The sequence below is a fragment of the Antedon mediterranea genome, chromosome 4, assembly GCF_964355755.1.
Source record: "Antedon mediterranea chromosome 4, ecAntMedi1.1, whole genome shotgun sequence".
NCBI classification, from domain to species: Eukaryota; Metazoa; Echinodermata; class Crinoidea; order Comatulida; family Antedonidae; genus Antedon; species Antedon mediterranea.
In genome coordinates this window covers 26,915,159-26,929,125 of record NC_092673.1, presented here as the reverse complement: position 1 = coordinate 26,929,125, position 13,967 = coordinate 26,915,159, and the positions used below count along the sequence as shown (strand labels likewise).

Below are 13,967 nucleotides of genomic sequence, written 5' to 3'. Positions count from 1 at the left end.
TTCAGGCCCAATAACAATGATCCCGGGCCCGAGTTTTTGTAGACCGGACTTCCATGCACAGCCACATGTTAAGGAATATGAATCTCTTTATGATTTTAATATGGTTCGAAATGATATTACATAACAACGATTAGACAGCAACTGTGCAAGAGTCCAACTAATAAAATCGGAATGATCAATTAATTGAACATTTACAACATAAGGCCCATACACTAGGACGATAACGATCGACGATAAATAGACAAATGTGCATTTTTAATACATAAACCAAAAGAAATATAAACAATTCCTTTGATGAAAATTATATTTTCACACGTCCAATCAAATGACGTCATGATTAGTAAGACCAATAATATCGTGACAATACAGCGATTTTATTGTTTTTATTTATCATGACATCATTTGATTGGAATTTGAAAAACATTATTTTTATCAAAGACAGCATAAATGATTATCCTATAGGTCTAGAACGAAAACCTTTCTAATTTCTTTTGGTTTATGTAAAAAAAATGCATGCTATATATTTATCGTCCGTCGTTATCGTCATAGTGTAATTGGGCCTTTATACAAAAAAAAAATTGATTACGAAGTTACATGTCATTTTCACCTATCACCAAAAAACTAACCTTTTCAACACTAATTAATTGTTACGAAGCCAATTTATATTATATATTTCATTAAAACTGAACTTTACGGTAAATGAAGAGTAAGTATCAGTTAATTTGAATAATATAACTAGTAGGTCTATGAACTTGCGTCCAGACACAGAACTGTGACATTACTATCATAAATGTTGAAACCACTTATAAAACCTTTTTTTAAAGAAAATATAATTGTGTTAGCCTTAGGAGAAGGCTAATAAACAAATAGATAATGTACAAACCTTTTTCTGGATTAATTAATGGAGCAGGCGTTCCTAATAATCTGCTGCTGCTACCTAGACTGATTGTTCACCTTCTGACGATAATTGATTGGGCCCCCCACGGCATCTGATAACCAAAACAAAATTTACCATGGACTGTTTCAATGATTTAATATCTGACGGCGTATTATTATAACATTGGCCTAGATTGAAAGTCAAAAGAAAGTCATTGTAAATACCTCCCTTTATGTTGACAGAGCCAAAATAAAGTTTTGACCATTATCGAATGATTGTTTGACAGTGACTTATTATAATACCGTCTACATCTCAATAATACTGTATTATCAGCAAAGGCTTTCATATAGACTCTCTTCTCCCAGACGTTTTTTGGGTCCAGCAGCTACCTATAAATTATAGTTGAGTTTCCAAATTCACAAAACTGTCAGCCTTAGATACTAAAGCTATCGCTTTGAAACAGCTTATTAATGAATGTGTCCTCCTGGGACATAGCTGGCTAGAGCCGCGGCGCGAAAAAACACTACATGAAACCAGACAAATTAAATTTTCAGATACCTCTTAAGAGTGCTTGTCACCAAAAATCAGACATATTCGTAATTTAGCGGCAAGGGTCAAAATTTCGAATTGGCTCATATTTTGCACATTGGTAGACCTTGATGTAAGTAAACCTGATGTGTAGTTTGTTTGGTAAAATATCGCTTAGTTTTCGAGAAAATCGAAAAATAACGATTTCGGCCAATTTTGTTAATTTTTGGTGTATAATTTACATTAAGTTTAACAGCCTCTGGAAGCCAAATTTTGCAACCTAGCGTTTTAATATTTTACACTTACGTTAACTAGCATCTTGACAATAATTTAGTAAAGTTTCAAAAAATTTAATGAAATTCTAATATTTTTACTAATTAATTACTAATTAGCATATATAAAACTCTTAAAAAGTAGGGTAAAAACAAACGCGTTTTTTTTTCATGTGCGACGAATTTTTTTTTAATAAAAAAATCGTCAATCTACTGTTAAGATACTAATATTTATGAATCAAGTAAAAACAATTTGGGGAAACTATTTTCCGCTCCGCGCCAGAGCCACAAAGTTGTAAGAAATTCAAAGATTTTATCTGTCGGCAAGATCAATCAGATGTACCTATTGTTCTCTATTTACAGATTTAAGGTAAATTTTACTACGAGAAACAAACTTTAAAGGTAAACTGAAAGGTCCTGAATAATTTGGAATTACGTTTTAATATAAAAACATCTAAAAATAAATTTCTAGTCAAATTTAAACGACTGACCCATGGAATTAAGCAATTACTACAGTATCTGAGCTCAATATTATAACTCGCTTAGCTTCATCCCCTGTTATATTTTCCACTAGGTGAATTTATTCTTATTATTATTATAATATAATAATAATAATAATATTATTATTTTTTGCACTATACGCGCGCATGCGCAGTTTATTTTTTATCAACAAAGTGTTCCCTTTGACGTGCGCGTATACGCGAAAATGTTTGATTTGCGCGAATAATTTTGCCTAGTGGAAAACAGGCTATATAACATAATGTTTTTATCTTCTCATATAGGGAGTATTCGCACAAGCACGTTAACGCTATTTTCCAAGCTCCGCCCACTTTGTAAACAACTTGCTGTGCGTGCGCAAGCATTACGAAAAACTTTAGTTACGTGCGTCGAGAACCTTATCTTTTAAAAATAGCGTAAATGAAAACGTTAGCCAAAACATGATTAAACATGCCTGGCTAGGCTTAGTCTCTATAAACCCAAGGTATTCCATGATTTGTTTTAATACGTGTGGCGTATGTTGCGTGCGCTACACATGCGTTGCGTTCTACACTTCCCGTCGAAGCGCGAAATCAAAACGAGCAAGTACGTTAACGCAAATGTTCACTGAACTCTGTTGTTATGCAAATGAGTAGAATGGTGACATCCGATAACGTTCATGTGCTCGTGCGAAATTTCATAATAATTCGTAGCCTAAACAATAAATTGTTTGTAAACTTGTAAACCATTTTTTCATCCCTTCGCTTTATTAACAATTTACAGAATCGTCCCACATATTAAATTGTTATTTTAAAGAATTCTTAGACATAGTTTTACCTTCATTGCTACCTTAATCACTCGAGCAACTGCACATGGAAACCATCTTTCCCAGCAAATCAATGTATGGCTTCTTGCGCTTTATGGTTATATCTGTGGTATCAAGTTCAAGAGAAGTACACATTTCTTGCAACATTGGCAAAGAGAATCTGGAGAGTTTTCCTTGAGCTTTCAGTTCACAAATATTATGCATTCAAACATTATTGGATGCTGCAAGCCTATTGTGTCCAGTACGGTTTGCGACAAAAGTTGAATTTTTCCTTTTCCGTTTTTGAATCGTCTCCATTTTCTTCAACTTCGTCACCATCTTCATTACTATCGTAATCATCATCTTCGTCATCATCATCATCATGAACGGCTGCATCTGTCCTCCTTTTTTAGCCAAGTGTGAGAAAAAACTTGCAATCTGCTGTTAAAAATTCAGTCTTGCTACTAAATAGATGTGAACCATCGCTGTGCCTGGCCGATCTCATCTCTCGTGAGACATCACATGGATCAGCTTCCTATCCCGTCTGCTCTCCAGCGTCAAAAACATCAATAAGGTAGGTTTTCTGTGGTACAGAAAATCGGGGTTTTTTTGCAGAGGACTTTAACGCCCAGCCCATTTGCAGTTTGGGGCCAATGTCAAACCGTAGCAAATCGTTGGTTCTTGTTGGTTCTGGATTTTTAGAAGTACCCTCTTCTAGTTGTGTTGATTAATTGCATTGCCCTGTCATAAAGTGTTTCATGTTCTAGTGCGTTCTTGTGATTTTCATAATCTAAGTGTTTCTCTAGGGAAGAGTACCTGATATGACCTAATGCAACCTTGTTCGCGACAAAAGAACAGTTTGCTGAGGGTGCCAGGACTTTCTTCTCTTTCTATTTGTTCTTCGTCATTTATATCAGCTTGTTCTTCATGAGATGTCTTGGCTTGTATTCTTGCTTTTACTGCAATAGATGATTTGATTTATTTTAATCAGACGTTGTATCTTGGCTATGAATTAAATTGGGTAGCTTCGAAGGCACACAGAATTTACTCAAAAGTAGATTTTGTCCTGCACCAACGCCATACGCCATCCACACCTTCATGGACCTGCTTCCATACTCTATGTTGTTGATGTGACTCGCGCCTTTTATTTCCATTTCCCTGCTGCACAAATAGTACCACTCACTATCGATGCCCGTAAATGTATCTGTGTGCAGCGATTTCCTTCTGGCATGCTTGTAAAGGTAGGACTTCAGTGCTCTGTTTGCGGTCTTTTCTATCGCATCCACAAGCTCCGCCGACAACCGATTTAAAAGAACATGAAATCTCCATTTTGTTTGAACTTAAAGCCATCAGACAATAATTATATATAAGAATTATTTTCAACACGTCTTTACATTGTAAAACATAAACTAAAATGGATAACAAATCTGTTCCGTTGTCAACGTCAATGAAGATATCGTTATCTATCGAATATACGCAGTAAAGTGTTTTGACTACTGTGGTTAATGTTTTGAAACATTCTCGTTGAGTAAGTTCGACCAGGTTCGACAAACAGGAAAACGATAACAAGTTAAAACAAATTTGTTTTTCAGTTTTATCCTATAAACTATGGGCCTGTTTCTGCTGCAACTGCTCAAAATACGGTATAAAAATACGGTATAAAATACGGTATTTTTTATACCGTATTTTTTAGTACCCCGTTTCTGCTAACAATACTTCTTGGGTGGTCGTGTTAAATTTCATCTTTTTTACCCAAATTGCCATTCATTTATTTGATCGATAATTAAAAGTCGCAATAAAGGAAGTTTTACGTCTCACTTTCAACAGCCTAGCCCTAGTGATAGAGATGTTGAGAGCACAGAAAACATCGTAATGGGGACAATTAATTCGTTCCCTCCCCGAGTTATTGTATTTTGCAATGTTGTACTGCTTTCGCAGGCTCTTCAGCTTTGAGTTTACTTGCTTTGGAGACAAGTTTATTCCATACTCCTGCTTTATTTTTTTAGAAATGTCTTTATAAATGTGGTTGTCCCTTTTATTACCTTTTAGTTGGTCAGACATTTTAGCTTCCCCACACACATTTATTTAGTAAAACTGTGACGTATTCGCTCCACATTTTCGCCGAATATATCTATACATGTGTGTAAAGCAGCTAACAGCGACAGAAAATAAAAACACGAATGGTGACCTTTTGTCATGTAAAAAAAAAATACGGTATTTTTTATTGGCAGCAGAAACGGGTACAAAAAATACGGTATAAATTTGTAAATACCGTATTTTATCCACAAATTTTGTGGGGAAAATACGGTATACAAAATACGGTATATTTTTTATGAGCGCAGTTTCTGCTGCCAAAAATATACCGTATATATACGGTATTAAAAAAATACCGTATAATATACGGTATTTAGTTGGCAGCAGAAACAGGGCCTATGAGAGGATGGAATAATTTATAATAATGTGGTTTGACAAAGAATAAGCGAGTGATTTTTAGTTAATTGCTTAATTTCGTATATTGGTTAGTAATTGAAATTTTACCAGAAACGTATTTTTACTTTGTGTTTAAATTGCAACTTAATTCAAAATTTATCTTTCAAGTTGGTTTCTCGTAATAAAAGTTTGGCTTAATTCGACTTAGATTGCTAAATAGAGAACAATAGGTACATCTGATTGATCTTGCCGACAGATAAAATCTTTGAATTTCTTACAACTTTGTGGCTCTGGCGCGGAGCGCAAAATAGTTTCCCCAAATTTGTTTTACTTGATTCATAAATATTAGTGTCTAAACTTTAGATTGATGACTTTTTTATTTTACAAAAATTCGTCGCACATGAAAAAAAAAACGTTTGTTTTTACCCTACTTTTTAAGAGTTTTATATATGCTAATTAGTAATTAATTAGTCAAAATCTTAAAATTTCATCAAATTTTTTGAAACTTTACTAACTTATTGTCAAGATGCTAGTTAACGTAATTGTAAAATATTAAAACGCTAGGTTGCTACGTTTGGCTTCCAGAGGCTGTTAAACTTAATGTAAATTATATACCAAAAAGTAACAAAATTGGCCGAAAATCGTTATTTTTCGATTTTCTCGAAAACTAAGCAATATTTTACCAAACAATCTACACATCAGGTTTACTTACATCAAGGTCTACCAATGTGCAAAATATGAGCCAATTCGAAATTTTGACCCTTGCCACCTAATGTTTGATTTTTAGTGACTGGCTCTCTTAAACTCTTGGCAAACTTGAATGTTGTTGTTGCTAACTGTGTCTTGGCTACTTAGTTTTGGTCATCCATCTTGATCACAAAAATGACATTTTTCCTTTAGATATGAAAAGAAGTATAGTTTTGATTATCTTTCCGTTGTAATAACGGTAGCGTCTCTGGGGCGTTTCGTCCCACCAAACATGCCGGGCCGAATCGTCAAGGGCCGAATCGTCAACGAACCGAATCGTCACCTGTCCGAATCATCACCAGGCCACATCGTCGGAATGACGTAAACCCATTAGTATTTACCTTTATGCTTGGTTCCCGCTTGAAACGCAAGACAAGGACGTAACGCAACGTAAGTGAGTTGACCAATCACAAGCGATGGATTATTGGAACGGTCATTGGTCAACACGTTTGCGTCTTTGCGTTACGTCCTAGTGAGAACCAGGCTTTTAAAAATAAGTTATACTATAATAAAATATATTGAATAAAAAAAATATTAATATTGAGATTTTCTAGACACAAAAACGGCACTAATTACGAAATAAGGATGATCTCATAGATGATCTCATTGTAAACGGAAATCGAATGTGCCTGCACTAGGCCTACATAAAACACATGTCTATGGGCATTGAGTGTTGGCGTGATAACTATTAAATGAGATTGTACAGTATCAGTATTCATTGCAATTAATGTATATAACAACTATTTAAATACAAGTACAAACAAAGAGTGGCAAAAGCCAACAGCCAATTGGGCGCGTCACCCGAGCAAAAACAAAACATACAGCATATGTTTATACAGTTCTTTAGACCTAAGATAAGATAAGATAAGATAATTTTTGTTTAATATCTTTAATTATCCGACTGATTTGTTTTATTTAAGTAATAAGACAGCTCATGGAAAATAAAACAAATTAGATCATCCACGGTGAATTGAATAAATGGTGCTATTTATACGCTCGATTTGTAGCCCCCTCTACACTTATAAAGAAACAACACAGCAGAATTGAGTAAATTTACTCAAAACATAGTTTGCTTAGAATTACATGCAGAAATATTCAACTCTCTTTTCCCTTCTATCTTAAACTTGTGTGTTACCCTTTTAACTTTAGAACCAAAAGTTTGGATAACACTGATCACAAATCAAGGACGCGCTGTACAATATGTGTTTAACCAGTCAATTCATTAAAAAAAATAACTAGCCCCTTTTATCCCCCTACTTTGAAAACCCCTCCTTGATAGAACACCCCCTCCTTTTGAAAACTCTTTCTGTAGAACACCCCTCTTTGGGAAATTTCTTCTGTAAACACCCCTCATTTTGGAAACTCCTTCTGTAGAACACCTCTCCTTTTGCAAACTCCTTCTGAACACCTCCTCCTTTTGCAAACTCCTTCTGTAGAACACCTCTTCTTTTGTAAACTCCTTCTGTAGAACACCCTCCTTTTGTAGAACACCGATCTTTTGCAAACTCCTTCTGTAGAACACCGCTCCTTGTGCAAACTCCTTCTCTAGAACACCTCTCCTTTTGCAAACTCCTTCTCTAGAACACCTCTCCTTTTGCAAACTCCTTCTGTAGAACACCCTCTCCTTTTGCAAACTCCTTCTGTAGAACACCTCTTCTTTTGCAAACTCCTTCTCTAGAACACCTCTTCTTTTGCAAACTCCTTCTGTAGAACACCTTTTCTTTTGCAAACTCCTTCTGTAGAACACCTCTTCTTTTGCAAACTCCTTCTGTAGAACACCTCTTCTTTTGCAAACTCCTTCTGTAGAACACCTCTTCTTTTGCAAACTCCTTCTGTAGAACACACCTCCTGTGGGAATCCCTCCTTTAGCGCATTAGTTAATGAATTGAATATGTTTTCAGTATTGCAATGTAGGCCTTCATTGGTGTAAATGATCATTACAGAACATCCGATTTAAATCTAATAAACTTCATATATAATTAAATTTACAAAGCAAGTTTGACAAATATTGAATAATATTAATACCGTACAAGTATATAAATTATTGGATGGATAATTCATGCCGTTGGTGTCAGTGGAATGACCGGCGAACCATAGCTAAATGACAGGCTTAACACATCCTAAAAGCAGCTGCAGGCTGGCAGGATTTAATATTTGTTAAAATAAGAATCACATACGTGCAGTATGTCTTCATTAACAGATGTGAGTCACTTACATACCACATGCTTGCGGCTTCCGCGTTTCTTGGCCAAGTCCACGCTATACACTGTACTCTATTCATTGACAAAATGGCGATACGTCTTTTACGTTACGTAATAGAATATAAACGTAGTACCGCCACCACGCATCTATGACGTCAATAAACATTCTATTCGTGATGACGTATCAAACTATTTCAAATCAGTGGTTGATTACCGGTACCTAAAAGACAGATCGAAATCTTTCGAATGTGACCATGTTACGGGCTTCGCATGAGTCCGAGCGGTTTGCTTATATAGTCATATAGGAGAAACGTCCGAGCGGTTTAATATTTAAAGTTATCAGACAAGGATGAACATCAAAAATGCAGTAAAGTTAAAGTTAAAGTAAAAGTATATTTCTTTAATGAACAGGCGCTCTTGCTGGCCTGTGTCTGTTCACCTTCATACCAAAACTAAAACTAAACTTAAAACATATCATCTTAACTATTTAAAAAACCCACTCTGACTTCTGATTGGCCAACAATATTCCAAGTAGTTTGATAAGTTAGCCTTTTTCAAAAATTTAGACAAAATTACCGTTAACTTTGTCTGGGGCTTTTTTTCTAGGCCACATGGTACCCTATGATATGTGTAACTGTAAGAGGAGTAACTAAAGGTTACTGGATAATAACCTCTTTAGCATGAGTTATTATCACACCCCCCTACTGAATAAAAGAGTGTGTCACTCTTCTAAAAATAGTATGTCTTTAACTACAGTACTGCGATGTACCGTATGTTCCCTGAATTACTAACATCGACGTGACAAACTGTCAGCATTGGTGTTTGTTATACCTTTGCGGTATTGTATATCAAAAGTAAATTGTTGTAGAGTCATTGACCATCTCATTAGTCTATTATTTGAATGGCGGGTATTGTCAAGCCATTTCAACGCCTTGTGGTCAGTTATAACTGTAAATTTGTGCCCTTGTAAGTAATATCGTAACTTGTTAATTGACCATACTATGCTAAACATTCTTGTTCAGCAACTGAATAATTTAACTCATTGGGCAACATCCTTCTACTAAGGTAAACAATAGGATGTTCATTACAATCAGTATCTAACTGGCTTAAAACAGCTCCAATTCCTGCTTTCGATGCATCAGTTTGTAGTAAAAATGGTTTATCAAAGTTTGGTGCTCTTAAAATGGGGTGGGCAATAAGCTGAGATTTTAAATCTCTGAAATGCTTTATCACACTCAGGCGTCCAATTTACTCTCTTAGGTTCGGCTTTTTTAGTCAAGTTTATCAAGGGTCTTGCTATGTCATCATAGTGTAGAATAAACTTCCTATAATACCCTGTCAATCCCAAAAATTACATTACATTTTTCTTAGTTTGAGGGGTAGGGAATTTCTCTACCGACTCTATGTTATCTAACATATGCTTTATTTGGCCATCCCCTATGGTATGTCCAAGGTAGTTTACAGTGCTGTTAGCAAATTTAGATTTAGATGGCTTAATAGTAAGACCAGCTTCTGAAATTTTACTTAATACAATGTCTAAGTGATTTAAATGATCTTGCCACGTATTAGAGAAAATCGCAATATCGTCAATATATTGTCTGCAAAATGCGGAACATCCTATCAACACAGTATCAACTAGCTTTTGAAATGTCGCACTAGAATTCATCATACCGAACGGCATGACCCTATATGCAAACTGCCCCCGAAACTGCCCAAAAGGTGTCACAAATGCTGATTTTGCTTTAGCTTGCGGATCTAGAGGTACCTGATAAAATCCCTTAGTCAAATCTAGGGTTGAGATATATTTAGCTTTAGCTACTTCATCAAGTATCTGATCTATCCTAGGAATAGGATAAGGATCAAATTCAGTTATCTTGTTCAATGCACGGTAATCAGTGCACACGCGAATATCACCGTTAGGTTTTGGTACAACGACAATAGGAGATGCATATGCACTAGTTGACCTCTCAATGACCCCTAGACTCAACATACTGTCCACCTCTTCTTTGACTTTTGTCATCATTGAATGTGGTGTCCTGTAAGCACGTTGTCTGATTGGTGTTTCATGAGTAGTTTTTACTGTATGTGTAAGTACATTAGTTTTTCCAGGCACATCAGAAAATGCCTTAGTATGTTTCTTAAGTGTATTGGTTAGTTCCCGTTTTTGTTTTGTAGAAATGGAGTCTGCAATTTTTACATCTTTCCATGTTTGTGTTTGTTTATAGGATGGACCTATACTGTCATCAAGAAATTGTGTTTCGAGATCATAATCAACAGGCTGAACAAGTGACTCATTGCCTATTTCTTGAATTACCCCAGTTACACAGTAACATTGAGATATTTGCCGAGCGTCTTCTTGTGTGTACCATTTTTTGATTAAGTTAGCATGTATAATTCTATGAGATTTACGTTTATCAGGCATATGTATTTCATAATCCACCTCACCAACCTTTTTAGTGATTTTATATGGACCTTGCCATTTCGAATCCAACTTTCCCGCGCCTTCTGGGAGGAAAATTAAGACCTCTTCACCGACTTTATAGTGTATATCTTTTGCAGATCTGTCGTAATAAGATTTCATTTTCTGTTGCTTTTTCTGTTTAGTGTGATTTGCACTAGCCATCCATTTAGTTAAGTTGTGAGCTATCCCTAACAAGTGTGAAGGTATGTCTGTTTGAGTGTTCTCGCCAAGAAATCCTTGCTTAAATAAGCTTAAGGGACCCCTTATTTCTCTACCATATAGTAAGTGAAATGGTGAATATCCTGTGAATTCACACGGTACTTCTCTATAAGAGAATAACAGCAATGGAATATACCTATCCCAGTTTTCTCGTTGGACATGAGACAGCGAATTTATCATAAGTTTCAGTGTACCTATAAAACGCTCCGTAAGTCCGTTAGTCTGTTGGTGATAAGGCGTAGTAGGAATTTTCTCAATTCCCAATTTTTTGCATAGTTCTACGATAATTTGAGACATGAAGTTGGTACCTTGGTCATGAATAATTTGACTAGGTAAACCCACTCTCGAAAATACAGTGATTAAACTCTGTGCTACAGTTACCGCGGTTTGATCGGGTATTGCAATGGCTTCTGGATATCTAGTTGCATAGTCGCACAATACTAAAAGATATCTATTTCCATCTTCTGTAACACAAAATGGACCTGCAATATCTATTCCAATTCTTTTAAACGGAATATCAATGATTGGTAATGGTCGCAATAGTTGTTTTTGTTTCTTTGTTTTTGTCAAATACTGACATTGAGGACATGTTTTACAATGTTCTCTAACTTGATAGTTTATTCCAGGCCAATAAAAATGTTGGGTTATCCTATCCTGTGTCTTTTGGACACCTAGATGTCCAGTTTTATCATGAGCTATATTTATAATGTGTTCTCTGTACTCCTGTGGTACAACTATTTGGTCATCGATTTGTTTGCGGAAACGTGTCTGTGGTTGGCATTTTCTCATTATAATCCCATTTTCTTTATAAAAACAGACATCTTGATCTTTTGTGCATGATTTATCTTTTACCTCACTTCGAATGAATTTCAATGTTTCATCTTTTTCTTGCAGTTTTATCAAGTCTTTAATGTCGCTGTGCAACAAGGATTTTGCCTCTGGTGTGTTTGGCAAATTGTAATCAAGTGATTCTTTGAAATTAAGTGCCACATTTTCTGATGTTGTTTGATTTTGTTCAAGATATTGTCTAATACAATCCTGAGCTTTTATTTCGGGCAATACACGAGTTTGTGCTCTAGTAACTACTAGTACATCTTTTGGTTTGTCCCATTTATGTTCTGGGTCTAGATCATTGCCCAATAGACCATCACTACCAAGGCCTTCTATTACACCAACGATAAATTTGGTAGTAGGTATTTTTTCTGTGGTAATATGTACCTCAGTGGTAGGAATTTCTATGTTAGTGCGGCCTATGCCTCGGACTAAGGTATACGAACCTGTGAGACTCTTTTGGGGATCGAATAAACTGTTTATCAATCAATGTAATTGACGATCCTGTGTCTCTCAAAAATGTTATGGCTTTACCCTCAAGTATACCATTAATTAAGAAAGCTTTGTTCAAAGGCTCAGTCTTTGATGAGCCACTATGCACCGTGATGCACTTTAAGGAATCGTGCGGTCGTTGATTTTTTTGTCTTTGATTTTGATTTTGCCGACCTTGTGTGTTGCTAAATCGGGGAGGTTGTTGAGGAATAAATGGCCTGTTTAATGAATTCAGATCTTGCTGATAGCTAGCATTAAAGTTTGGTCTGAATTGATGCTGACTTTGTGGATTTGTAGCCGGCCTGTTAAATGCACTGTGATTTGGTGCAGAAGGAGGCGGGTTAAACCTTGGCCTGTTGTAAGTCGGTCTGTCAAACCTTGGTGGTTTGCTATTGTAGGGCTGCGGTCTGTAATGACTATTTGTGCCTATTTGCTTATTATTTAGCTTATGGCGTTGCCAATAATTAGGTATTATGCTGGCAAACTCCTCCGCCTCTCTGGCAAAGTCAGCTGTATTTAATACTTTCTTTTGAAGTAAATGCTGGCGCATATCATTGGGAATGTTCTCTAAAACCTGTTCGCGTATTATTAATTGCGAAATACCTGCCGCATCATCAGCCGCAATGCCAGAGTATCTCACCCAACAATCAAAATTATGCCCAACCTTTGTAATGTAGGAACGTATGCTTTCATTGTCATTTCGCTTTAAGTTTCTAAATTTTTGTCTGTAATGTTCTGGGGTCAGTTGAAACACTTCCAGTATCGTACATTTTAGGGTTTCGTAATCAAAATTTACGTCCATGATGGTATTCATGGCGTCTCGAGCCTTTCCCTCAATGCATTGGGAGATGCGTCGAACCCAAGTGGATTCCTCCCATTGTTCCCTTTTAGCATAACTTTCGAATGCCGTAAAATAAGCGTCAGCATCGATATTATTAGTTAGTTTTTGTTTATATCGATCTATTTTTGTGGAGGCATATGAACTTGTGGTGCTATGACCATCATTACTCTCTCATTGTATTTGAGCTCTTATAGTTTCAACATTTTCGTCTCGTGCTAATGTCTTATTTGCAATCTCTCTATCATATTCAATCTTTTTCCGTTCTAATTCTAACTTTTCTTTTTCCATTTCGATTTTTTGATAGGCCAACCAATCATGCATGTGCATCAAAATCATTTGACCCCCAATTTCTACAGAAATTTTATCAAGTACCATATCCGGAATGTCGGTCTCGTTACCAGTATTTTGAGTGGTTTCGGGTATATCTGGTACAACAGTACTATTTTGAGAAGCAGTCTGAGAAGTTTGTGCTTCATCGGTATTCATTATGGAACTTTGTTGAGATCTTAAGATCCTACTTGACCTATGTTTAGGCATTAATGTACTTATACAATATATAATGACTATGACTTAAGACGTAGTAAGATATATATAACAAAACTTAAACTATAGGGCATCACAAACTTTTACCACAAAATGAAAAATGTACCTTTAACTTGGAACTCATTGATGATATTGACAGAAAGTTTTCCTTCCCTTTGTGTTTCTGGCATGAAAACAATGTCATCCACAATGTTGGTAAAGTCTTGTTTCAGATCAAAATTCAAGTCAAACAATCCATCAAAA

At 35.8% G+C, this 13,967-nt stretch overlaps 1 protein-coding gene across 1 annotated transcript; it reads right to left on the bottom strand.

The window, feature by feature from the left end:
- Nucleotides 1-9,336: 9,336 nt before the first annotated feature.
- LOC140047744 (uncharacterized) lies at nucleotides 9,337-13,154 on the bottom strand. The gene is made up of 3 exons (XM_072092778.1): nucleotides 12,383-13,154; nucleotides 9,693-12,219; nucleotides 9,337-9,514 (listed from the first exon to the last, which is right to left on the bottom strand). The coding sequence occupies exons 1-3, from the start codon at nucleotides 13,152-13,154 to the stop codon at nucleotides 9,337-9,339; spliced, it is 3,477 nt and encodes a 1,158-aa protein (XP_071948879.1).
- Between the last annotated feature and the right edge of the window lie 813 nt (nucleotides 13,155-13,967).

What these genes read in the sequence shown, in the direction of transcription:
- LOC140047744 (XM_072092778.1), bottom strand. Translation starts at nt 13,154, where the DNA reads ATGAATACCATCATGGACGTAAATTTTGATTACGAAACCCTAAAATGT. An exon ending in AATTAATGGTATACTTGAGG is followed by an intron (nt 12,220 to 12,382) that starts GTAAAGCCATAA and finishes ATATTACCACAG; the next exon opens with AAAAAATACCTACTACCAAA. An exon ending in CAAACTAAGAAAAATGTAAT is followed by an intron (nt 9,515 to 9,692) that starts GTAATTTTTGGG and finishes CCCCATTTTAAG; the next exon opens with AGCACCAAACTTTGATAAAC.